At 38.0% G+C, this 27,818-nt stretch overlaps 2 protein-coding genes across 8 annotated transcripts; one reads left to right on the top strand and one right to left on the bottom strand.

Moving 5' to 3' along the window:
- Window positions 1–110: 110 nt before the first annotated feature.
- LOC114275127 (pentatricopeptide repeat-containing protein At4g13650) lies at window positions 111–19,430 on the bottom strand. Of its 7 annotated transcripts, none has more exons than XM_082910824.1 (7): window positions 19,329–19,430; window positions 18,621–18,804; window positions 15,268–18,508; window positions 14,961–15,015; window positions 2,345–2,462; window positions 739–894; window positions 111–642 (listed from the first exon to the last, which is right to left on the bottom strand). In XM_082910824.1, exons 2-3 carry the CDS (start codon window positions 18,714–18,716, stop codon window positions 15,386–15,388), a joined length of 3,219 nt encoding a protein of 1,072 aa, XP_082766950.1. In that variant the 5' UTR covers window positions 18,717–18,804; window positions 19,329–19,430; the 3' UTR covers window positions 111–642; window positions 739–894; window positions 2,345–2,462; window positions 14,961–15,015; window positions 15,268–15,385. The 7 variants fall into 7 exon arrangements, with proteins under 7 accessions (XP_082766950.1, XP_082766953.1, XP_082766951.1 ...); XM_082910827.1 differs by having other exon boundaries at window positions 739–797; XM_082910825.1 differs by having other exon boundaries at window positions 2,345–2,454.
- Window positions 19,431–21,729: 2,299 nt separating this feature from the next.
- Window positions 21,730–22,506, top strand: LOC145814156 (uncharacterized). The gene is made up of 2 exons (XM_082910679.1): window positions 21,730–21,919; window positions 22,112–22,506. The coding sequence occupies exons 1-2, from the start codon at window positions 21,730–21,732 to the stop codon at window positions 22,504–22,506; spliced, it is 585 nt and encodes a 194-aa protein (XP_082766805.1).
- Window positions 22,507–27,818: the final 5,312 nt, after the last annotated feature.

The following is a 27,818-nucleotide window of genomic DNA, read 5'->3' as shown; positions in this document are numbered from 1 at the left end:
TGGAAATTAATGCATCCTTTCAATAAAAACTGATAAATATAGACATCGCCATTTAACCAATCTTTTTTGTATCTCAAAAAACTCACATTAAAATCGCAACTTAGATTTAATGGAGCGAGAATAGGAATTTATAATTCCACCAAATGGAACCTCTATCATGAAAATTTTTAACATAATATATGGCGGAGATTCATTCAAAGCATGGACGTCGAATTTCCTATTCTATGAAGACAGACAAGCTAAACCTTCTACATCCAACAACATACTCCCAACCAAGAAGAGAGAGAGAGAGAGACTACCAAAAGACCTACAACTACTTCCACTTCCTCTTCTTAGCCGGTTGTCGATCCTCTTCAACTTCCTCTTCCTCCTTTTTCTCTTCCTCATCACCTTCATGCTCATCGCCATTGTCGTCGTCGTCGTCGTCGTTGTCCTCATCATTACTTACCCCATTACCATTAGCATCTTGATCATCCTTGGGATCTCCATCATCATCATCCCCAGCACCTTCTCCGCCAGTGAAATCTTCATCACCTCCATCATCAACGTCCTGATCATCAGCATCGTCATCCTCTGTATCACTAGCATCTTTGTTTTCAGGGAACAGGATGTTTCCTTCTATGAAGCTCATCTATGAGAAACCTGCAAATTATATTATGTCTTCGTGACTGCTTCAAAGAAATTCCCTTTCAACCAGATATGCAGGAGGTAAGAGATACCCAAAGAGAAAATAATCACCTTTCATCAACCCCCTTCAACTTTGCCAACAAATTAACATCGTTCAGCAGAGATCCTGTCTGAAACCTCCCCACATGTTGGTAAGAGAACTTAAGTATATGATATTTAACAAGGCAATGATAAGAAAACTCCATTTTCCATTCCAGTTAATAAGACCTGTAATCACACAAACATATGATGCAAAAAGAGTATAAAAAGATAGGCAGAGAATGCAATAATTGGACTCAAACTCTGTATCCCAAGGCAATGCATTTGGCAACCATGAAACTCCACTATCACTCTCACATTGGAAGGCTAAAGGCCACCCCCCTTGAATTTGAATGACAGCATCACCATTTTCCCCCTTGGTATGCAGCAGCTCAAGCACACCCCGGTGCCACATGGGCAACTTGTACAATGTGATCAAGCCACTTGGCGGCCGGCAGCATCAGGCTGGCAGCACTTCCCTTATCCAATCCCATCCTGACAACACAGCTATCACTGATATCCTCAAAGGTGACTCCATATCCACTCATCTAACTCTCCAAGTAGTCCACATTGATGGGCGAATAAGGGGTTTTTTTTGTTGTTGTCATTTTATTTATTTATTTATTCTAATAAAAAAATGCTATCCAAACAAACTTTTCTTGCAAACTCTTTAAGTTTTGACATTTGAAATGGCACACATTGAAATTAAATGATAGTAGCATTACTCATTTTTTATTCCTGAACACTAAAGTGGGCTATTATTTTAGTTTGGGAAGTTATTATTTTAGTAGGCTATTTTAGTTTGTGGCTATTTTAGTAGACTAAAATTTTTGTGTTTGGAAAGATAGTTGGATTTTTTTGTTGTTAGACGTGATATTTGAGAGAAAAAAAGTGAAATGATTATGGATTTGATGTGATATTTTGTCTTATTAGTTATTTTATCCTATTTTGTCTTTTTGTGGATTTTAGCCAAAAAAAAGGCTAAAATCCACCTTGCCAAACTCCCTCTAAGGGGTTGTTTGGGATAAACTAAATAAGTGCACTTTTTGACTTTTTATGAAATATGAGTTGGGTATGGGTTGGGTTTGAAATGGTGTGGTAAAGAGGTGATGTGACTTAAATAAGTTGATGTGACTTAAATAAGAAAGTGACTTTTTGACTTTTTTAATTTATGCCAAACTAAGCCTAAATAGGGGGCACAAAAAAAATTGCAACACACATTACTATAAGAAACAAGAAATCAAACATAAAGGCCTAGTAGAGCATGCATAATACAAGCAAGCAACTTTACTCAGGCCCCGTTTGGCAATAGGTTAATATAACTAAAAAGCCACTAAAAAGCTAAAAAGTCAAAAAAGTCATACAAAAAAGTCAAAGATTATTTTCTATTTTATCTATTTTTTGCACGTTTTCTTGTAAAAAGCCAAAAAGCTATTCCCAAACACAGCTTTTTTCACCTCATATTTTAGCCAAAAAACAAAAAGCTACTAAAAAAACCACTTCCCAAATGAACCTCAATGGAATGAGGATAATGAGTACAAGAAGAAGACGAAGAAGAAATGGTTACTCTGATAAAATGAAATGAAAACACTTGACTGAAATAGAAGGCTAGCAGAACAGTAATACGGGAACTACATACATTGAGTGCGAACATTCTGAACTGAAATTGAGCAACTCTGAGTCTGCCTCAGTGGATGAGTTTACGTGGAAGACCTCTAACTACAGATGCTACAGAGATCCAGATTTAAGCTGCATCACTACAAAAGCTGACTGAGTCTAGATGAAATCTCCATTACAAATTGGGGGAATTACTTAACAGTGTAACAGAAAAAAGAAAAAAAAAATACACAAACATGGAGGGGTGCAACAACTTTTCACTTGCACCCCCCATGTATTTGTAATTTTTTTTTCTCTGCTCCACTGTTAAGTAATTCCCCCAAATAAATTTTACTCAAGACTCTAGATTTTTAACCATAAAGCCGATTGAGTTATAAATTGATTTGTAACAACTTGTTGCATATAAACTTAAAACTAAACAAAAGCAACCAATTAAATCAATTTGCTTCATTCCACCCTCACCATAAGAATACATTGTCCACCAAGACATTAATGAAATAAACAACACTAATCTATGTAAAATAAATTGATGAATGTAAAATAAATTGATGTATATTATTGATTGATTTTATTGATGTTTACAATGATTGATATATATAGAAGAGAAGAAGGTAGTAGGTGAAGGTAGGTGAAGATGTAGTAGGTGATGGTAGTAGGTAGTGGTAGGTGTAGTAGGTGTGGTAGGTGAAGGTAAATTCTAACAGCCCCCCGCAAACTCAAGGAGGAGAGAAACTAACCAACTTGAGTTTGAAGAGAGGAACAAAACAAGAAAATACATAAAAATAAAAAGAGGATAGGTGACACTGTATGGTCGTGTCAGACCATTGGTGAAGACACTAGATGGTGGTGTCATAACGTTGTAGAAGACAGTTGATGGGGTCATGTCGGACCGTTGGAGAAGACAGTTTATGGGGTCATGTCGGACCGTTGGATGCAGACAATGTTGTGACAGTTTACGGAGTCTTGCTGGACCCTTGGAGAAACTAACCGGAATCAATGTCGGGACAGTTTACAGAGTCTTGTCGGACCCTTAAAAAGTCGCACCCTCAAAAGGTGTGCCCAATTCATAAAAAGGCGTGCCATCAAAAGGCGTGCCATCAAAAGACGTGCCATCAAAAGGCGTGTCCACTTTATCAAAAGATGTGCCATGAAAAGGCGTGCCAGTTTGTCGGGCGTCAAGAGGCGCGCGATGCGCGTGGCTGCCTTGGCTATATAACCAAGACGAAGGCAGAGGCTGAGGCAGAGAAAAACTGAGAGAAACCTCTGAAAAATCATTCGTGTTGCTGAGAAAGAGAGTTCCTTGTGCTGAGAGAGATAGTCGGTAACACTTTGTTGCCCAGAAAATGGCCTCGTCTTCCCGTGGACTGCTCACCCTCTTTTCCGACCGCAACGAGTCAACAAGAGAGAGAACTGGAGCGGTGGCACTGGAACCTCAACCGAGTGCCCCGGAGTTTACTCCGCTGAACTTTCCGATGCGATCTGTGGAGCAAAGAATGGCAGTGCAGTCGGATGTGGAAGCCAATCAGTATACATTAAAGTCATGTGTGGAAACCATGACTGCGGTGACAAACTTGTCGAACCGGCTGCAGAGTAGGGCAAATGAGGTGCAGCAGTTAAACTCCCAGCTGGCTCTGCTCCAACGCATGTATAAGGATGCGCGAGCAGAGATTAGTGTGCTAAAGGCGGAAAATAAGGAGCTGAAGCGGAAGGCCACCGTTATGTTCCGATTTGGAGGGCCGCCATATGCTGCAGTGGAGGAGCAGGGAGTAGTGATCATGCCCAGTGGAGTGGGAAACACGGAGGCAATACCGGCAAGGGCCGCCCAGGACGGAGGCAAGAAGAAAAGACCGGCGGCGGAGTAGAGAAAAATCTCACTGTGGGTGTGGTTGTTGTGTTGTTGTTGTTGTTTTTTTTCTTTTTTTTTTTTTTTTTTTTTTTTTTTTGATGTATTGTTGTAAAATGGTGATCGGGGTTGATCCCGAGATGAATAAAATGAATATATTGTGCAAATCCAAATGGCGTGAAGGGACAAGACGGAGCAGAAGAATTAGATGGAATGAATAGAAGGCTTTTTTTTTTTTTTTTTTTTTTTTTTTAAGAAAAGATAAAAAGTTGAGGTACAGGAAAAGTGGGGCGGTGGAAAGAAGAAAAAGAGAAAAAAAAAAAATATGATGATGGTGGTGGATGGAAAATATATTAAAATGGAAAAGTATATATATATAATAATAATAAGAATAGTGAATTGGGTGGCCCGAGAGGTTCAATGCATTTGCTGATTTATTTATTTATTTTATTTGTTTTGGGTAGAGTGGATCACATGGGTGAGGAATGATAATAAACACAATGCATATTTGTTTATGATGATGGTGGTGGATGGAAAATAGTTTAAAATGGTTATGATTGGAATAAGATAGAGCTAGGAACCAGAAGAGATACCATTCATTCCCCTGGGCCCATTTTGACTGATGAGGGTAATGAAAATTATGGAGATGATATGGGCAGTGAGATGCACGAAGACACCGAAGAGCTCAATGCATTGCTGTACTCTGATGATGAGTACGGCGAAGGGGAAGAAGCAAGCACTGGACATTCGCCCAGTATGATGACTCTGTATGCTCTGTTTGATGGAGGTTATGATGTGCCACCACTCATGAACACTGCTGCAAGCTCTGTTAAACCCCAAAAATGCTTCGATTATGAAGACGATGCGCAATCTAGTTGTGCGGATGGCAAAAATAGCGGTCTTGGAGAATCGGGTTTGTTCTCAGGTAACAAGAGATCAAGGACAGAAGGTGGTGATTTTAAAGAATTCAACTGAGCTGCCAGAGACACAGAGGAAGAGAGAGGTTTGAATTGGTTGAGATCCGGCGGGTGGTCAAGGCAAGGTTGCCGCCCGCCAGAAGGCGAAGAACACCAAGATCTTTAACCTTGCTCTGATACCATGTAAAATAAATTGATGAATGTAAAATAAATTGATGTATATTATTGATTGATTTTATTGATGTTTACAATGATTGATATATATAGAAGAGAAGAAGGTAGTAGGTGAAGGTAGGTGAAGATGTAGTAGGTGATGGTAGTAGGTAGTGGTAGGTGTAGTAGGTGTGGTAGGTGAAGGTAAATTCTAACAATCTATATCCTGTAACTGGGTCATATTTACAGGACAAATGGAAGTAAGCAAGGCAGTGTGAGGATAGGCATAGCAGATATCGAGGGTCTACTTATCACACCGAAGGAAGAAAACAAAAAAGAAAAAGGGAATCAAATATTAAGGGTCTACTTGAAGTGGCTTGAGGTTAGATAAAAAACTGCAAAGAATGTTGGTGCAAACTTTCATATATAAAATCTTTGTGTGGAGTTGCAATGGAATTCTGGTTCTTTGTGAACCTTTCCTTCAATAAATGTCAATTCTTAGAGAACTAAAGTTACAACAGGGTTGTTGAAGGAGGCTATAACCAAAATGAAAAGCAAAAGTGGCTGGTGATCATAAACTTTTGAGAAGAGATGGGGTGAAAAATTCCTAAAATCACATATTATACTGAACCCGTGAATGCAAATCAACAAAAAGCACCTAAGCATATGCTCAAGAAAAAGCTTTCAGATGTGCATGTGGGCTGGGATCCAAGTGAGGACCACACCACAATGAAATTTTCCTTCCTGATCACTTTAGAAGGGCTGCTGGTTAAAATCAAGCACAGAAAGTTGAACTAGTCAGAGGCATTAGTTTAAAGCTTTGTTGGAATTTTCACCCAACTCTTAATCAATTCTAATCAACACTCTCCAGCTCATTCCTCTTGAGCTAATCAAGTAGGCATGGGACAAGTACTACGACCAACAAGAAGAAGAAGATCAAAGGATTTTAAAATGATTTACAAGAAAAGGACGAAAAAATAAAACAAAAGAAAATTCAACCACTCAGTTTATTCAATCCAAGTTACAAGCCTCTTTTTTTTTCTTTTTTTTTTTTTTTTGATAAATCCAAGTTACAAGCCTCTGCTTCGCACTTGACTTCATTTACACTTCAACAATTCTAGCAAGACCAGTAAAGAATAAATTCTAAAGAGTTCAGCAACTAAACTGTACCTAGGATTAACATGAACAAGTTCATTCCTTGTGGCATTCTATTCAAAATGTCTTGCAGAGCTTCATGGTTGAAAGAGGCATAGACTGTAAGCAGCGGCGGAGCTAGAGGGTTCAATTGAACCCACTCAACTTCAATTTTTAATTTATTTAAATTATATAGTATTTTGTAAATTTTTTGAGAGGTTTTTGTAAATTGGCACCAATAAAACTGTTAAAAAATAAATATGATGGTGTCAAAATAATTTACAAATAAAAAGTTTATAAAAAAAAAATACATTCAAAATGATGTGCCAATGATATTTTAAAAAATATGAGGTAATGGTGAGTGATTTATAAAATAATGCCCCCCCCCCCCCCCCCAAAAAAAAAAAAAAAAAAAAAAAAGTTACATCATTCTATAAAAATATTTTGTTTATATATCATTATCTTTTTTTAAAAAAGTAAAACTTAGCTAAGAGTTATCCTAATCAGATCCTTCGGATTAATGGTTATGTAGCACCACTTTGTGGTAAGAAGTTACGGATTTCAACACTTACGAAGAGAAATTTGATTTCGTTTGTGATGTTTATTTATACCCTTGGGAATTGTAGGTAGTTGATTATTTCTTGGGCAAATTACCACAAATCGTTTTTCGAAAGTGTGTATTTTATTTGATCCCAAAACCTTTTAGATAGACCCAAAAGTCCTATACCCATTTATCTTCTCCACTTTCCCTCCCTACACCTTACTTCTTTTCTTTATCTCTCTTTCTCTGATGTCGGCGATGACCATAACCACACCTTCCTTCTTTTCTTTCTCTTTCTAATCTACAGTCACCGGTGACCACCATTAATTGGGGTTCATCGGCAACCACTGAGCACCAACTTCTCACTTCGTGCTCACCGATAGCGAAAGAAATAAATTTCTGACGAAAAAGATGAGTAGATCTACTCAAATCTAATGTAAATCTACTTAGATCTACATCAGATCTGAGTATATCTACGTTAGATCCGACTAGATCTACGCTAAACCAAAAAATAGTCGCCGGAGTACAAGCATCTCTCTATATCTGTCTCTTTTTTTCGATCTCCCATTTTTTTACATTTTTTGTACTACACACTTCTATTTTATAATGGATAAAATAAATTTTTAAGTTCTGAACAAGTTATTTTCGAGTTTTGGTCAAGCAGTAAAAACTGTAAAATTTTATAGTTTCAGTTTTTTTGGTGCTAAAATGAATCATTTTTTAGAATTATAAAATTTTGCAGTTTCATACCTTTCTTTAGAACTGTAAAATTTTGCAGTTTCATAGAACGTTTTTCAGTTTGATTAATAAGGATAAATGCATAATAGAATCATACTTTGAGACTACAACATTTTACAGTTTCAAAGTTTACTTTTCAATTTGATCAATATTGGAGATTATTTGTTTAAACCCTACAAAAATTGAAAATAACATATGTTTTTTCCCATTGTTGCTATTTGTTGTTCTCAAGTTTTTTTTCTTCTTTCAATTTATCAATATTTAACACGTTTTGCTATGTTTTTCGCTTTAATTTCTCAATTTATCTCTTTTTCATTCCGCCAATATTCTGGACATTTCGGTGAGTCTCCGGTGATATTCTTGACGTCCAGCGAATATTCTAGACATTCCGACGACTTTCAGTGATGTTCAGAACATTCGAGTAATACTCCGGCAAATTGCTGATCATATTTCGGCGACTTCCTGATGATGTTGAACGTTCCAGCGAGTCTCCGATAACCATTTAACGGAAGTCCGGCGATTATGGTATGCAACGACGTCTTTAAATTTATTTATTTTTTTAAAAAAAGAATTTTTTGGTAACAATTAAAAATATGTAGGACTAATTAGTGCAAGTGTTTTGTTTTGAGACTAGATGGGTTTTGAACTTTCTGTATGGGACTTATCAGTAAGTTCCCCTTATTTCTTCTCAATTTTGGGCTTGGTGTATTGTTAGACAGGTTATGGTTATTGAGCTTAGTATATTGTTGGACTTTAATTTTCTAGTTTGATGTAATACTAGTTTGATGTAATAGTTATCATATTTGTAACTAGTCTCCTACCGATTGACAAATAGACAAAAATAAGTTAAAAATTATCCTTTACTGAGCATGGAATTCTTAAATGTTTACATTCTCTCTCTCTCTCTCTCTCTCTCTCTCTCTCTCTCTCTCTCTCTCTGCTCAATCGATTAAAAATCACAATCCTTACTCAATCGATATGAAATAATGATATCAATAATAACTAACCAAATCACACCACTAAATTAACTTTCTGGCTATGCCACCAACAGTAAATTTAACAAAGTGGGAGACAAAGGACTGGTAGTAGAAAGGGTGAGTGCCAATAGGTCAAGAAAGAAGTGTCTTCGCCAATAGGAAAAATAGAAGTGATGCAGGTATAAGAAGCTCAAGGACGGCTAAATTCAAAGAATTTATGATATTTAGACAGTGGCATGATTTCAAACAAGAACTGATAAGAATTTTATATAATTATGTTTCTAGTATTATTGGAGTCTTATTTTATGATTATTTTTATGTTTTCTAGGATTTTTAGATCAGAGCTATTTGAAGCTTGAGTAACCAGCTTAAGGGTATGATAGAATATCACCCCCTATTTATAAATGAAGATTAGGGCTTACAAGAAGGTCAATTACAAGATAATCCCTGAGGGCACAAAATGATTACAGATAGACCTTAGTGAAACTTTCGGCTAATATAATATGCTAACACTCCCCCTCAAGCTGGTGCGAAGATATCTCTCATGCCCAACTTGCCTAATATGTCATGAAATGGTTTATTCCCAATCCCCTTGGTGAGAATGTCAACAAGTTGTTCACCAGACTGGACAAAAGGAGTACAAATTGTACCACTAGTGAGTTTCTCCTTAATGAAGTGGCGATCAATCTCAACATGTTTTGTCCTGTCATGTTGAACTGGATTGTGAGCGATGTTGATGGCGGCCTTATTATCACAGTATAACCGCATGGAGTCCGTCTGATCAATACCTAGATCACGCAACAATAATTTGATCCATAAAAGTTCACACACACCTTGTGCCATAGCTCTAAACTCAGCTTCTGCACTTGACCTGGCAACCACATTTTGTTTCTTACTCCTCCAAGTAACTAGGTTGCCGCCAACAAATGTGCAATACCCTGAAGTTGATCTCCTATCAGTTACGGACCCAGCCCAGTCAGCATCTGTATAGGCTTCTACACGAAGATGATCATACTTTGAAAAATACAGACCCTTACCAGGAGCAGACTTCAAATACCTCAAGATTCTCATGACAGCACCAAAGTGAATCTGATGAGGAGCATGCATAAACTGACTAACTACACTGACAGCAACAGCAATATCAGGACGGGAGTGAGATAGGTAAATGAGCTTACCCACTAATCGTTGATAGCTCCCCCTATCCACAACTTCTCCTCCTTCATCATCCCCCAATTTCTGATTGGGTTCCAGTGGGGTGGCACATGCCTTACAGCCAAGCATCCCAGTTTCCTTCAACAGGTCAAGCACATATTTTCTCTGTGAGATAAATATCCCATCCTTAGAGCGAGCAACTTCAATTCCCAGAAAATACTTCAAGCTTCCCAAGCCTTTGATTTCAAATTCTTTAGCTAAATATTTCTTCAACAGAGGTATTTCTCCACTATCATTGCCTGTAAGAACTATGTCATCTACATAAACAATAAGTGCTGTAGTCTTACCGCGTGAGGAATGTTTCACAAACAATGTGTGATCTGCCTGACTTTGTTTGAAGCCATATTTAAACATAGCCTGAGTGAATCTCTCAAACCAAGCCCTTGGAGACTGTTTGAGACCATGTAATGACTTCCGTAGTTTGCATACTTTGCCTTCTGTTTGATGATCCTCAAAACCCGGAGGAATGTCCATATATACTTCTTCTTCGAGGTCACCATGGAGAAAAGCATTCTTGACATCAAATTGATAAAGCGGCCAATCTAGATTAGCTGCTAGAGAGAGAAGTACTCTGACTGAATTCATTTTAGCCACTGGTGCGAAGGTCTCCTGATAATCAATGCCATATGTCTGAGTAAACCCTTTTGCCACAAGTCTTGCCTTGTAACGCTCAATAGACCCATCTGCTTTGTGTTTCACAGTATATACCCATTTACATCCCACAGGTCGTTTGCCCGTAGGTAACTCAGTCAATTCCCAAGTGCCATTCTTCCTAAGTGCTTTCATTTTCTCAATCATGGCTAGTTTCCACTCAGAGGTAGCAAGAGCATCCTGAAAATGGTTAGGAATGCTAACAGAGGAAATATTGGACACAAATGCTCTATATGAGGATGACAAATGAGAGTATGATACAAACTGTGAGATAGGATGTTGAGTACAAGATCTCACACCCTTCCTCTTGGCAATAGGAACATCAAGATCAATGGACTCAAGAGATTCAAAGTTACCCAGACTCTCATCAGAAGCAGGAGATGGCAGTGGAGTAGCAGAAACGGTCCCGTGTATCCAGTTAACTGGTTTTCTATCTATGTCCCGAACATAAACATGCCCGTCCTTATTCTTGGTGACAGTGGGTTCGATAGTCCCAGTAGAAGAGGGGGGTGCAAGAACAACTGGTTCCACCATAGGAAGCACAGTAGTAGAGGGTGGTGCAAGAACAACTGGTTCCACCATAGGAGGCACAGGAACTGGTTCCACCATAGGAGGCACAGGACTCACTTCACACCAAGGCTCCCCCGGAAATGAGGACGGTGACACCGGAGAGGACAAGAAATAGGACTGGGACTCAAAGAAAGTTACATCCATGGACACAAACCACTTACGAGAAGAAGGGTGGTAACTTTTATACCCCTTTTGAGTAGGAGAGTAACCAAGGAAAACACATTTGAGGGAGCGAGGGTCCAACTTACCACGAGAGGGAGAGTGATTATGGACAAAACAGACACAACCAAATATTTTGGAAGGAATAGAAAACAAGGACGAAGAACCGAAGAGGACGTGAAGCGGAGCCTGTTTGTCCAAGACATGGGTAGGGAGACGATTAATAAGATGGGCAGCGGTGAGAACAGCGTCGCCCCAATAGGGCCGAGGCACATTCATAAAAAAACACATGCACCGAGCCATGTCAAGAAGATGCCGATTCTTGCGTTCGGCCACCCCATTTTGTTGAGGGGTATTTGTGCAAGAGGTCTGATGGATAATGCCATGAGTAGAGAAATATTGTCCTAACCCAGAATCTATGTATTCCCCGCCATTATCAGAACGAAATATTTTGACAGTGGCCCTAAACTGAGTACAAATCAGCTTATGAAAAGTGCGAAACACAGAGAAAACCTCACTCTTATCTTTCATGAGATACACCCAAGTAGCACGAGAAAAATCATCAATAAATGTAACAAACCAGCGATGACCTTTCACAGACAGAACACGAGAGGGAGCCCAAACATCAGAATGTATTAATGAAAAAGGAACGAAACTTTTATTCAAACTGGGAGCAAAAGAAGCTCTATGTTGTTTGCCAAGTTGACAAGACTCACAAAGAAAGTCAGACACAAGATGATTTGCGAAACTAGAAGGAAATAAATGCTTAAGTAAATGAAATGAGGGATGCCCAAGACGCCGATGCCACAGCCATAAATCAGCGGGGTAGTAGAAGACGTGGTGGAAGAATAAGCAAGTTTGTCCAGTTGATCTAGGAAATAGAGACCATTTTCTGCACTACCACTGCCAATCGTCCTCCCCGTGACAAGGTCCTGAAAAAGACAATGATCAGAAAAAAACGTCACACTACAATTCAAATCCTGGGTAAGACGACTTAAGGATAACAGATTAACAGAAAACTTGGGAACATGGAGAACAGAAGATAGATGTATGGTAGGAGTGACTTGGACTAAACCTTTTCCAGAAATAGAAGAAACAGTACCATCGGCAATCCTAACTTTGTCCTGACCTGAAGAGGGCTTATAGACAGAGAAGAGATCAGAGGAGCCAGACATATGATCTGAGGCACCAGAATCAATAATCCAAGGCAAAGATGTATGACACAGGAAAGCACAAGGAGAAGATGCTAAGTTACCTGAGCGGGCAAAGGACGAGGAAGCGGTACTGAGAGCAGTAGAAGATCGGCGGTCCAACAATTGGCGCAAAGCATCCTCCAGCTCAGTATCAGAAGCTTGGGTAACAGAAGTAGAATTAGACTCAAGGGTATCAACGGCACTAGATTGATGAGCCCGGGAATAGGAACCACGTCCTCGAGATTGGCCGGACCGACCTCCTCGAGAACCAGACCGATCACCTCGACCCCCGGATGGAGTCCCATGAAGCTTCCAACACGTCTCACGAGTATGCCGCGGCTTCTTGCAATAATCACAGAATACAGACTCCTTAGCAGCAAACGGAGGAGGCAGGCTGAGGCCATCTCGAGGAGTAGACAGTAATGCGGAACGGTCAGTAGAGACAGGGGACATCATAGCAGACCGACGACTCTCCTCATTTTGTACATAGGCAAATGCCTCCTGAAGTGAAGGAAGAGTGTCCATACTCAGAACTCGACCCCTAACTGGATCATACTCCACATTTAGGCCGGCCAAAAATTTAAAGACCCGTTCCCGTGCGATGAACTTCTTGTACCCGACAGAATCAGCAGGGCAAACGGGCTTATAGTCTTCCAGGTGGTCAAGGCGTTTCCAGCCGTTGGTGAGGAAAGTGAAGTACTGAAGAACAGTCTGCTCCCCCTGAAGTGAGCTCTCAATAGATCGGCGCAACTCAAATGCTTGTGAAAAATTTCCTTTGCGGGAATAGGTAACAGCCACAGCCTCCCAAACGTCCTGGGCAGTCTCCATAGACAAGTAGCCCTCACCAAGTTCTGGAACCATCGAATGGATAAGCCAACTCATAATCAAAGAGTTGGTAATCTCCCATTGGTCATAACCTGAGTCAGTGGTACTAGGTGCCTGTATCCTGCCATCAACATACCCCATCTTCCCTCTGCTTTTCAAAAACATAGTCAAACTTTGAGACCATGCTAGGTAGTTCTGACCATTAAATAGAGAGGTGGTGATTTTCAGACTAGGATTGGGGTTCTCAGTCATAGTAGTAGGTAGAATGGGACTCTCACTCTTTGGTGTTTGAGAAGAACGGGACACACTGGTGGAATCTGTCATGGATACAATACTACCAAACCCGCAACAAAACTAGTGGAAATCACAAACCCGGAAGGTGGTAGTGAGATAACAGGCACAATGACCACTATAAAGACATAACAAAATTAAGAAACCATTTTTTTTTTTTTTTCTGTTTTTTTTTTGTTTTTTTTGTTTTTTGTATTTTTTTTTATATATATATATATATTGATTTATTTATGTATACATGTATTTATATATAAATATATATAACAGGCTATATTTATATAAATATCAGGATATATATATATATATAATTATATATACCAAGGCTGAGATCATACCACAGTGACACAGAGGCTGAGGAAGACGACGACGAGCGACGATCGACAGAGGAAGGCGAGGAGATCGACGAGGTGAGGGAGACGACAGAGGAAGACGAGCTGAGGAGATCGACGAGGTGAGGAAGACGAGCTGACGAGGTGAGGGAGACGACAGAGGAAGGCGAGGAAGACGAGCTGACGGCTGAGTGATGATCCACCCAGGTAAGCTTCCAACCCTAGAGTGTCGTTGGTGTAAAGGTCTACCAACGAGGGTGAGCCGAAACCCTAGAGGTTCTGCTCTGATACCATGAAGCTTGAGTAACCAGCTTAAGGGTATGATAGAATATCACTCCCTATTTATAAATGAAGATTAGGGTTTACAAGAAGGTCAATTACAAGATAATCCCTGAGGGCACAAAATGATTACAGACAGACCTTAGTGAAACTTTCGGCTAATATAATATGCTAACACTATTCTGATAATTTTCATATTTAATGTCATGGGTTGTAGGTGTCACCCATGAGTCGTCTTGTCGATTAAGTTATTTAATTAGCTATTGTTTATGTTTCTTATTTGGTCTTAGATGGATTTTGAAAGTCAAAGTTTTAGTAGTTTCCAATTTTTATTCTAGTTAGTTTAGGAAGTCTCCTAGTTCTATAGAAAGTCATTTAATACTTCTTATTTAATAGACATGATATTTTTAGAGAACTTTTAGAGCTTCGAAGTTTTTTTATGGATTGTGTGATGCAATCAAGCCCTAGGTGTAAGGCCTATGGGATTCTAGGAGTAATTCTTATACCTTTCTTCTCTTTTCTTTCCTTCTTAAATTTCAACGCTTTCACAGCCCCAGAACAGCCCCTTACAACGCTGTACTACATCAAGAAGTGCATGTGTTTGTTTGACTGTTACAATAAAATTACCTCCTTAAGGACCCAGAGAGCAAGAAGTTCCATCTACTACATCAAAGCAATCATAATTTTAAAGGCACCATGTCTGACGAAGATAAATTACATTAAAAGCAAAACTGGAGTGCCCCAAAAATAAAATTTTGATAAATTTTGATACTGGTAGAAGAGCCAGAGAGAACAGGCACATAAAAAACAGTCATCAAATGAGTACCTGGTTTGTTTGATACCTTCACCTTATTATTAGAGAAATGATTTTGTTATAATCACTGCACATAAAAAGACAACCACGTAAACATACTTCCACAAATTGAGGTAACTTAATAATCCGGAGAGTGATGGGAGGAAAAGATTACATAAAGGTAAGTTTTTAAATGGATAACACAATAAAACAGCACAAGAGGTATAGAAAGAGAAAATGGTCTTCAGACAAAAAGTTACACACCACATACCATTATGTATATAACAAAAGCACTGTTAAAAATAACTACTAAATGAGGAGGCCAAAGAATACCACATACCATTGAACAAGTATCCAAGGGAGAGGCCATAACAGTACTTGGAGGCTAAGAGGTATTTTCAACCCTGGAGCCCTCAAGTGATTCATTTGTCTCCATGATCACATCCTCGAAGTTCAAATTACCAGAAATCTTTACATGAACAAGTACCACCTTCAAAATGATGAAAGCGGTATGCATCTCGTACTACAATAGCCCGATTCGAGATTTTTGACACATACTTAATCCAATTGTGGCAATCATTACAGACACGAAGATTCTTAATCACACGTATGGGTATTGTATTAGACAAGTTTATGAGTCCAAAAGCGATAGCCAGTTTTTCACTGTGTGTGTACCCAGTTGGGTCCTTCTTCCCCTGCTCTATATCATTCAAAAGGCTAGAACGATCCTGTACATAACCAATTGCAGCTGCTCGTTTGTTCAGATCCTCTAAGAACTCATATATCTTATCTGCTAAAGGGTGGAGTCTGTCGCCAACAAAGAATGCATGAATCAAATTCTTAACCTCAATCCAACTACGACCAGGCTCTTTCTTTACACCTCTGTCTTTCATCATTTGTCTCGTCTGATCCTTACAGTCCCATTTCCCTGTAACTGCATACATATTCGACAAGAGAACATAAGTTGCTGAGTCTTCAGGTTCCAGTTCAAGAAGATGACAGGCAGCGAATTCTCCAATTTCCATGTTCTTGTGCACCGTGCAAGCACTTAAGAGGGTCCTCCAGACCATGGCATCTGGTTCAATCGGCATCGCCTTTATAAATTCTCTTGCACGGCACAGAAAGCCAGCCCGCCCAAGAATATCTACAACACAAACATAATGTTCTGGTTTTGGAACAAGACCATGTTCTTTGCTCATGGAATTGAAGTAGCTGAGCCCCTTTTCTACCAATCCCACATGACTACAGGCTGATAAAACACCGACAAATGTGACATGGTTTGGCATCACAGCAAGCCGTTTCATTTCCTCAAAGAGTTCTATCGCATCCCTACCACATCCGTGTTGAGAATAGCCTGTGATCATGGCATTCCAAGAAACTTCATTTTTCTCAGGCATTTCAAGAAACTCTCTCTTGGCATCATCAAGGCTCCCACACTTTGCATACAATGTGATTAAAACATTGGATGCCTCAGTTTCTGTATCATATCCCATTTTTATAATCCTAGCATGAATCTGCTTCCCTTGTTTTATATTTGCTGTATTAGCAGCAGCACTAACTGCAGAACCAAACGTGAACATATTGGGTTCGACTCCAGCTTGATTCATTCGAGAGAATACCTCGAGTGCTTCCTCACAGTGTCCACTCTGCGCAAATCCTGATATCAATCCGTTCCAGGAAATATTATCTTTAGCTTCAATTTTTTCAAATGCTAAGTAAGCATCTTTAATCATACCGCATCTAGCATAAAGACAAATGAGTGCATTTCCAATTGAAAGATCCAGCATATAACCAGAGACAATTGATTGAGCATGAATTTGTTGTCCTTGATTGAGTGCTTGGATTCCAGCACATGCACTTATTGCACTTGAAAATCCTATGTTGTCTGATCGGATCCCTTGGTCTTCCATTTCTGCAAAAAGTTTAAAGGCTTCAACAAACAGATCATGCTGGGTGTACCCAGCAATCATAGCTGTCCAAGAGACAACATCTTCCTCTTTGAGTCGTCTGAGAATCTTGTTAGCAGTATCCAATTTTCCATGCTTAGCATACATATCTATAAGCACACTACAAACATATACATTTGGCTGAAAACCAGTCTTTATGACTTGGGTATGGATCTGCTCCCCCAGATCCAAAGCTCCCACGGATGTGCAGGTTCTCAATATACTTGGATAGGTGTATTGATTAGGTCTCAAGCCTTGAATCTGCATCTTCGAGAATATCCGAAATGACTCCCTCAGATCGCCTATCTGCCCGTAAGCCACTAGCATCACATTCCATAAAACAATGTTTTCCTTCTGCGTTGCAAGGAAGAATTCATGGGCAGTTTCTACATCAGAACATTTTACATAAAGGTCAAGCAGAGAACCTTCAACAATAACATCTGAAGAGATTCCAGCCTTTATCGCATACGAGTGGAGTAGTTGTCCCTTATGAAGAGCCCCTACTGACGCACAAGCACTCACGAGGCTTGCAACAGTAACACAGTCAGGTTTCAAATAATCAAGCTGCATTTTCTCAAATAATTGGAGAGCTCTCTCGCTGAATCCATGCTGAGCAAGCCCTGAGATGAGCGAATTATATGAAACTTCATCCTTGCACTGCATTTTGCTGAAAAGTTGTTCAGCAGATATAAAGTCCTCACAGCGGGAATACAATGTGATGAGTGCATTACACACAAAAGTTTCAGATGCAAATGCCCATTTATTAATAAGGGCATGAAGCTGCTCTCCCAGCTTGAATAACTCTATTTTGGTGCTGGCACTTATAACACTTGAGAATATATATGGAGTAGGAATTATTCCTGATCTGTGCATCTCATGGAATAAGAGGATTGCTTCTTCTTCATATCCATTTTGAGATAAACCGGATACTATAGCAACCCAAGAAACACTATCCCTCGAAGACAATTTTTCAAAGACAAGTTTAGCAGAATCCACTAACCCACTCTTCGAATACAAATCAATTAAAGGATTACAAACACGGGGACTTGAACCAAAACCAAGATGAATAATCTTAGCATGAATCTGTTCGACATACCAGAAGCTAACTTTATCACCAATGCATGCCCTTAGAACATGTGCAAATGTGATTTCATCTGGGATTACATTTTCTTCTAGCATTCGTGAAAATAGACCCAACACTTGACTGGTCAATTTCATTCCAACAAAACCAGAGATTAATAAATTCCAGGTAGATACACTTGTATCAGACAAATTGTCAAAAAGCTTAACTGCATCATCTAAATCACCAAGAGCAGCATAAACATTGATAAGTCGGCTACTAATTGCATGCTCCCCATTGAAACCAAGCTTCAAGATCCTCCCATGAAGCTTCTGAGCATCTATTAAAGACCCAGAATTGACACATCCTTGTAAGAGCCAGAGGTAAGTCTGATGATTTGCGTGTATTCCGCGCTGTTCCATCAAATTAAGAAAATCAAGTCCCTTTATGCACCTGGACAAGTCGATTGCATCTCTTTCATCGTGTTCTTCAGCAGGGAATTCATTGAGATATTGAGCAATCGCTGCCTTACTAAAGGAAGCGAAATTCAATCTACGCACACTACCAGATAAGTACTGCAACAAGAATCCACAATTTTATTCATTAATAACAATGATAATGATAGCTTGTTTTGTATATGAAAACAACAATATGGGTTTCATAGAAATAATTAAAGGACTGATTTACCTTTTGAAACTTGAGGGCAATTTTATAGGGGAAGTGACGAAGCAAGGAAACTGAAACAGGGTTTGGAACTATGAATCCTTGTATTCGAGTCACCATCAATGCCTAGTATGGGAGGAACTGAGAGCTCTATTGTGCATAGCTTGCTCGCTCTGTTTCTTTCTCAGCTAATTGGAATTGCCATTGCCTGCGCAATTAATTGAAACAAGGCAAAGTTTAGTAGCATGATGACAATAGCACTATGGAAATGGGAAATTCTCTAAGTTGATGATGGCGTGATTATTGTTGGATAAGGGTGACAAAATAGACCCAACACTTGACTGGTCAATTTCATTCCAACAAAACCAGTAATTAATAAATTGATTTTACCAGATAAGTACTGCAACAACAATAAAACAAGGATGAATTTCATTACCCCCAAATTTTTTAAAAAGAAATCCATTAGAGAGGTGAAAGCCCTTAATTTTAATTTCCACTGTTATCAAACATTCATTTCTATTTTAGCATCAGTTCTCTGCGCTAAACCCAAACCACAAAAATCCCAACTCAAAAATTGAAATCTGAAGCCTAAAGAAAAGAAACCAACAACATTTCTACAAGCATAAAAACTAGAACATGAACTAGTTTAAAATCAGATACTCTCCAATGAAAGCATGGACTTCAAAGAATCTCGTATACAAAAAGCTCAGTATAATAACATGAGACAAGTACCCGGATGAAGTGGGCTTGACTGTGCGATTTCGATGAACAGGACTTCTCTCTCGACAGCATAGTTTCATAATAAAATGTATCTTTATGTTTTCACACTTACCCTTACTTAAAAATAAAATAATATAATTATGTTAAAACGATAGACTAATTATATTTTTTCTAATTCATGCAGTTAACCATTTTGTTGATAAATAAATTATTAAGTCAATTAATAGTTTTTAATGATATGAGAAATATTTTTTAATGAATAATTTTGATAATTTATTATTGCGTAGGAGAATAGTTATTGATTTTTTTCTTCCGATTATTAAGTTAAATAAAAATTTATAACAAACGATAGTTATAATTTGTATTATTATAGCACTAATTCATATTTTAAAAAAACATTATGGGTGTACTTATAATTTGTTAAAAAATAAAAGATTTATGTTTTACAATTGATCAGAATGTTTGCATATTTATGAGAAAACCTTCATTCAAATTATTATACCATCAGTAAATTATACAAAATAAAATGACAAAATAGAAAATTTCCAAACAAGCTAACTGCAAAATAGGCCACCCAAAACAAACATTCCCAACCAAAGCAACCAAAATATCTTACATAATTTCCAAAATACTATCATTCAAATTGTTTCACCAACCAACTAAAGGACAAAATAGCAATTTCAAAATAAGCTAAGGGCAAAATAGGAAAAGAAATGACAAGCCATGGGCAAAAAGAGCTTCTTATGTATATATATATATATTATTTCCCAAACCAAATACTAACACAAACCATCTCCTCATCCCTCTCTCTTTCTCTACATCCTCTTGTGTTTTTTTTTCTCTCTCTCTAGCTCCTTTATCACCGCCGTAGCCTATGGCACCGTCTTCGTCATAGGCCCATCGTTTTCTCCTTTTGATCATCAATGTTGATGGCATCACCGCTATCTGAGAGCTACGAAATGTTCATCCGTTGTTGTTGGTGTGGCCTCCATCTGAAAGCTACTCCAACGAGTGTTGTCTTGTGTCATTGCCGCATTCTGCCTACGAATCATAGTCAAATTCGCGCCTCCTTCCATTCACTGACGGTGTCGTCGTCGTCAATGAGTACCTAACTCTTTCGTTGCTCATATCAATAAGTAGATTTTTAGATTGACAAAAGTCTATTGTTCAGAAAAATATATATAAATTGTTGAGTTCTAAATCTACAATCTATATTTAAATATTAACTTTAAATTGGAATTTTTTATTCTATTTTCTGGGTCAATAAACATGATGTTTGTGATTATGACTAAATCTTCGATTGCAAATATCTTTGTGAATAATGATGTGCGTGATGTACTCAGCACAGTGAGTATGCACTTGTGTGTAAAAATCTTTATATATATATATATATATGAGTGTGTGTTTGTGTGTAATGGTAATAGTAAAATTTTAATATATGCTTGTTTCATTTACACTGATAAGAAGCCACAAGCTCTTTATTTCATCACATTGATTTAAACATTAAAAGAGAGAGAGAGAGAGAGAGAGAGAATTTAAACAGTTCACTCTCTCTAAATATATGTATGTATGTATGTATATGGGATTTGTTAAGATATTAGTTTGTTATTTTCAGCTAGCTGAATAATAGTGGTAGACCTATTCTTAAGGGAATAGGTTCATTGTTGACCATTTCTCTAGGAAAATCCCATAAGCTTATGAGCTATTAGTTATGGATTAGTTGTTGCTTATTTTTAGCAAAGTTTGTTTTTTGAATTGTTATTTATTCAGACTTTCAGTTAATGAAGTTTTTTACTTGAGTTATACATACTCTTTTGATTTCTACTTCAGTTTTTCAACACTTGGTATTAGAGCCTTCTAAGAGGGGCTTGAGGTAGAAATAAAGCAGCAGCTCTTCACTTGCAGCAATAAAAATCAATGGCATTTGACAACAATTATGTACAACCTGCAATTCCTCGCTTTGATAATCACTATGACCATTAGAGCGTGTTGATGGAGAATTTTCTGAGATCCAAGGAATATTGGACTATCGTGGAAACTAGTGTTGTTGAACTAGCTAGTGAAATAGTATTGACGGAAGCCCAACAAAAGAGATTAGACGAACTGAAGCTAAAGGATCTCAAGGCAAGGAATTATCTCTTTCAAGCAATTAATCGTGCTATTTTATAGACTATTCTCCAAAAGGACACTTCTAAACAAATATAGGATTCCATGAAAAAAAAAAATATCAAGTCTCAACAAGGGCGAAACAACAATAACTCCAAGCTCTTCGCAAAGACTTAGAGACTCTTCACATGAAAGATGGAGAGTTAGTTGATAGGTATTTTGCTAGAACGTTGACGATAGCAAATAAGATGCGTATTCATGATGACAACTTGGAAGATGTTGCTGTAATGAAAAGATTTTGTGGTCGATGCCTCCCAAATTCACATATGTGGTCTGCTCAATTGAAGAATCAAAGGACATTGATGTTCTGTCCATTGATGAACTGCAAAGTTCTTTGCTGGTTCATGTGCAGAGAATGGCTACTCCTTCTACGGAAGAACAAGCTTTGAAGGTGTCAACTCACATTGATTCCCTCACAGGGAGAAGGTCAGGCCAAGGTCGTGCAAAAGGCCGAGGACAAGGAAGAGGAAGAGGAAAAGGCACAGATTTCTGAGGTAGAGGCAGAGGATGTGATAATCAATACTCATCCAATTCTAATTATTCAAAATTTGACAAGTCCAATATTGAATGTTGCCGCTATCACAAGTATGGCCATTATAAGTTTGAATGCACTACAAATTTTCATTCAGACAAAGGAGAAAAGTCTAACTTTGTAGAGAAAGAAGAAGAAGAAACATTATTAATGGCTTACCATGACCAGGAAGATTCTCATTCAAACAAGTGGTATTTAGATTTTAGTTGCAGTAATCATATTTGTGGTAACAAATCCTTATTTTCTGATTTAGATGAGTCATTTAAAGATAATCTCAAGCTAGGGAATAATTCAAGAATGACTGCCATGGGAAAAGGTACTATTCAATTGCAAGTCAAAGATCATTTTTTCCAAATTCCTGGTGTTTTCCATGTTCTAGATTTAAAGAGAAATCTTATTAGCATGGGACAGCTGCAAGAAAGAGGTTATACAATCATCATTCAAAAGGGTTGTTGCTTAATTCAACACCCTGAGAAAGGTTTAATAACTTAATATGACAGCTAATCGGTTGTTTTCTCCACCTGTTCAGAATAATGATCAAGCCTGCTTGACAACTAAAGTACAAGATTCTTATGGCACTTACGTTATGGCCATCTTAATTTCAAGAGTTTGCAGACTTTGGAGCAGAAGAACATAGTGACTAGTCTTCCTCAAATATATGCTCCATTAAAAATGTGTGAGGATTGTGTTGTTGGTAAACAACATCGCGTTTCCTTTCCAAAAGGGAAAGCATGGAGAGCTAAGCATCCATTGCAATTGATTCATTTAGACCTCTGTGATCCAATTAATCCAGCCTTAAACAACAACAAAAGGTACTTTATTTCATTTACAGATGACTATAACAGGAAAACTTGGATTTATTTCTTGCAAGCAAAGATTGAAGCTTTTGGTGTATTTAAAAGCTTTAAAACATTAGTTGAGAAAGAGTCAATGAGGGATATTAAAATCTTTTAAACTGATCGCGGTGGCGAATTCTATTCCTATGAATTTGCATCTTTTGTACAATGCATGGAATTTGGAGACAATAAACAACAGCCTACACACCACAATAGAATGGTGTATTAGAGAGAAAGAATTGCACGATCCTGAACATGGTACGAAGTATGTTGGCCATGAACAGAATTCCAAAGAGTTTTTGGCCTGAAGCTATTAATTAGAGTGTATATGTGCTGAACAGAAGTCCTACTTTTGCTATCAAAAACATGACACTGGAAGAAGCTTTGAATGACCACAAACCAGCCGTTGATCATTTCAGAATTTTTAGGTGCATAGCATATGCACATATTCTTGATGTGCAAAGGAAAAGGCTTGGTGACAAAGGGGTGAAATGTGTTTTTCTCGAGGTTAGTGAAGAATCTAAGGCATACAGATTGTATAATCTAGTTACTAAGAAGATAATCATAAGTCATGTTGTCATTTTTTATAAAGAGCATGTATGGGACTGGAATGATGCAGGGCAGCAACAAATTTTAATAAATTTTGATGGTGAAGAAATCAAAAAAGGGACTGATCAGTCTAACCAACAGCAGCAATTACCAAATGAAGTTGTCACGACCCAAACTCGCCCCTATGGGTTTAGCATCGTAACCGGCCAGTAATATGTGATTACCAAAGGCCTGCTTAACAGTAAGGACAGTAATACAGAGTAAAGGGGCTGGTGGAAGCCAATCAGTAAATAAAAGATATCCAATGAGCTGTGAAAACCTGAGTGCAAAACGACTTTATGCACAAGTCACATTGATAAACAAAACATATATACATACATTATATACACATGACATCCGGATTAGGGACCAAGTCCCTTCAACATAACTGTACAATCAAGTCTAAAACATTCATTACAAAGAGAGACAGAAAGGTGAAACTGAGACACCCCAAAAATAGCCTTGGCTTGACAGATTTGAAACCTCGAAGTGAGGCACAGTGGTTGGCTTGACAAAACAAAAGCTAATCCGACGCTCCTAGCTTCGGTCCAGTGCCTGGACACCTACATATAGATATAAACAGTGAGCTAAAACCCAGTGAATAACATATGCATAAAGGGGTTAAGAATGAATATCCTTTCAGTAATTAAAACAGTCAATTGTATTAGTAAAACAGTTACTCAATCAGTGGCTCATATTTCATGCCATAACAGTTATTCAGAAACCATAATAGTCATATATGGTACATCCAATAGCAAAATAGTACAGTAGGTCTTGACAGACCGAACAGTCGGTTGATGGCCATCAAACAGTAAACAGTAGTGGTCCCAACATTGAAACCGACAGAGATCTCTGTAACAGTAGCAGTAACAGTAACAGTAAGTTGCTATGGATGCCACGAATACAGTTTACAAATAGGACAAACATTCATTCAGTAAACGATACTATTTCAAAAAGCAATATATCAATCGTTCAAAAATAGTTATAATTGAACGTATCTTTGTAACATTGTTACTCACAGAGTACTGGGCTACAGGTAGCTAATGAGTATCCTCGGATGCCAACCTTACAGTTGCAGAACGAACACACACTCGGGATTAATAACTTAGCTCCTAACTATATTGGTGTGGTTCTATAACATTATCCTCATTAAGATGCCTTAAACATGGCCTAGGAATACCTAGGATGGAATGAGGATGCAAAAATGTACCTTAAAACACTTTTCAAAATTTTACTGAAACAGGGGTCTCGCTCGAGCGTGGCTTTCTACGCTTGAGCGGACATGCAGACAAAGGAGCTCCGCTCGAGCGTGACTTCCCTCGCTCGAGTGGATTGTAAACTCATGAAAAAGTACTGGATGCACGATTTTCACGCTCGACGGACCCTCAACCTCCGCTGGAGCGTGAGACTCAAACCCTCGCTCGAGCGTGAATTCTCTCACTCGAGCGGACTGCAAAACATATGAACTTCTGGGCATATGCATTTCACGCTTGAATGTGACTTCCTACGCTCGAACGGAAGTGCATGTACTCATATGTTGTACTATGAGTCTTCAAGTGTTTTCCAGAAAATTAACCCAAAAGAATCGAGTTTGAAGCTTTAGAAGTTGAATTTTTTGCTTGAGGATCAATCTGGAAATTCCAAATTTATGAAATCAAGCCCAAAAGTAAGCCAATTGAACATAAAATTAAGTGTAAATACGAAGAATAATGCAAAATCATACATGCATGAGTTTTCAAGAGCTCTAGTGTTCCAAAACAAGATCAAATGCAATGTTGAGCTCAAAGTCATGGTGAATTCATGGACCTCTACCAAAATATGAACATGCATGTAAGAGTTTTCATGAAAACAACCTCAAAATGCAAGAATATGTACATGCATGCATGAATTAGCTCACAATTCAACTCTTCAAATTAATTCTTGACTTTAAGTCCAAATTTCCATGAAACATGCAAGAGATAACTTGAATTCACAATTAAGAAAATGATTTTCCTACCTTAGGCCTTGAATTCTAGGTGTAGGAGCCTAATGTACAATTCTCCTTCAATTCTCTTTCAAATTCTCCTAAGTTCCAAGCCAAACTTGTTGAGTCAACTCTTTTCTTCCAACTCCCACTCTCTCTCACGGTTTTGGTCTCCAAATGGATGAAGATGATGCATCAAAATGATATAAAATCAATTAATGGCCTAAAGTGCCCACTAAATGGCAATTGTGTAAATAAAAGCCAACCAATGTAATACAACTTTTAATTAATCTAGTTTAATCATTCCAAATCGACTTTCAATTAAACCTACCATAAAATCACATAAATTCTAACTAGCATAAAACGCTAACCCATTTCTAAATCGGTAGCCGATAAGGCTTTCAATTCGGAATTCAAAATCAAAACATGGATAGATCATTCAGTAACCAAACAGATAGAAATGCAATTCAAATAACACACTCATGCAATCAGCCCAGAATTTCAGCTTAATCAGTTACTTATCATGCTCAATCATAGATTAGCACTAATCAGAGGTGAGGGTTATCACAAAAGTGCTCTTTAATCCTTCTGCAAGTGGTTCAAATGAAAAACACCTACAAAATGTATTCACTCCACAAGTTCAACGCCAAAGTAAAAGGCCAGCTTGGATGATGGACTATGTAAGCAGTGATGGGTTGTCTAGTAATGATACCATTGCTCAGTTTGCCTTATTTGCAAATTGCGATTCAATTGCTTTCGAAGATGCAATGAAAGACTCAAAATGGTAGAAAGCCATTGATGCAGAAGTAAAGGCTATTGAAAAGAATGATACATGTGAGCTGTCTGATCTTCCACAAGGGCAGAAAACCATCGGTGTGAAGTGGGTTTATAAAACCAAACTAAATAAGAAGTGAGAAGTAGACAAGTACAAAGCTCGATTAGTCACAAAAGGTTACAAGTAGGAGTTTAGGGTTGATTATAAGGAGGTCTTTTGTTCGTGTTGCCAGGCATGATACAATTCGATTGGTAGTATCTTTGGCAGCACAAAACTCGTGGCTTATTTTCCAATTGGAAGTGAAATCTTCCTTTCTTCATAGTGAGCTCCATGAACAAGTATATGTCGATCAGCCTCCTAGTTATGTACAACAAGGTAGTGAGAAGAAGGTGTACAAGTTGAAGAAGGCTTTATATAGACTGAAACAAGCACCTAGAGCTTGATACAGTCTTATAGATGCTTATTTTTCAAAGGAAGGCTTCCAAAAATGTCCATATGAGCCTACTCTTTTCATTAAATCTGGACTCTTAGAGAAACTTCTTATTGTTTGTTTATATGTAGATAATCTAATCTACACAGGGAATAATTAAGCCATGTTTGAAGATTTTAAACATTCCATGATGGCTAAATTTGATATGACAGATCTAGGTATGATACACTATTTTCATGGTATTGAAATAGTGCAATCTGCAATCGGGATTCTCATTACTCAAAAGAAGAATACTTTGGAGATGCTGGACAGATTTCAAATGATGAATTGCAATCAAGTTGGCATCTCAACTGAACCAGGATTGAAGCTAACTAAGGATCTTGAAGGGAAGAAGGTTGATAACACCTTATTTAAGCAAATTGTTGGAAGTTTGATGTACTTAACAGAAGCCAGGCCAAACATTATGTATTCTGTTAGTCTCATTAGTAGATATATGGAATGTCCAGCAGAGTATCATCTTCTTGCTACAAAAAGGGTGTTACGTTACTTAAAAGGCACATTTGATTTTGGAGTTTTTTATAAGAAAAAAGTAGCTTTAGATCTCATTGGTTTCTGTGATAGTGATTATGCAAGTGATTTAGATGGGAGAAGAATCACTTCTAGCTATGCTTTTATGATGAGTTCGGAAGCTGTATCATGGTCATCAAAGAAACAGCAAGTTGTTACCTTGTCTACAACTAAAGCAGAGTTTGTTGCAGCAGCTTCTTGTGCATGTCAAGCTGTTTGGTTAAAAAAAATCATTGATATGTTACACAAGAAATAGCAGGGGCCTCTACAAATTTACTGTGATAACAGCTCAACAATCAAACTCTCCAAGAATCCAATTTTTCATGGAAGAAGCAAACACATAGATGTGAGGTACCACTTCCTTCATGATCTTGCTAAGGATGGAATCTTTGAAATGATATATTGTCGAAGATCAGATCAGATTGTAGATATGTTTACCAAGCCTCTCAAGTTGGCTACATTTGTGAAGTTGCGTGATTTGCTTGGAGTTTGTTCAGTTTGTTCTTTAAACTGATTGTATGAACATCATTCAATTTAAAAGAGAGTGTTAAGAGTGTTAAGATATTAGTTTGTTATTTTCAGCTAGTTGAATAATAGTGGTAGACCGATTCTTGAGGAAATAGGTTCTTTGTTGATCATTTCTCT

This window comes from Camellia sinensis, unplaced genomic scaffold (assembly GCF_055761805.1).
Source record: "Camellia sinensis isolate YWXY unplaced genomic scaffold, ASM5576180v1 Unanchor1, whole genome shotgun sequence".
In the NCBI taxonomy this organism is placed as follows: Eukaryota; Viridiplantae; Streptophyta; class Magnoliopsida; order Ericales; family Theaceae; genus Camellia; species Camellia sinensis.
Note: the sequence above shows the minus strand (reverse complement) of the source record. Positions and strands in the feature narration are given on the sequence as shown.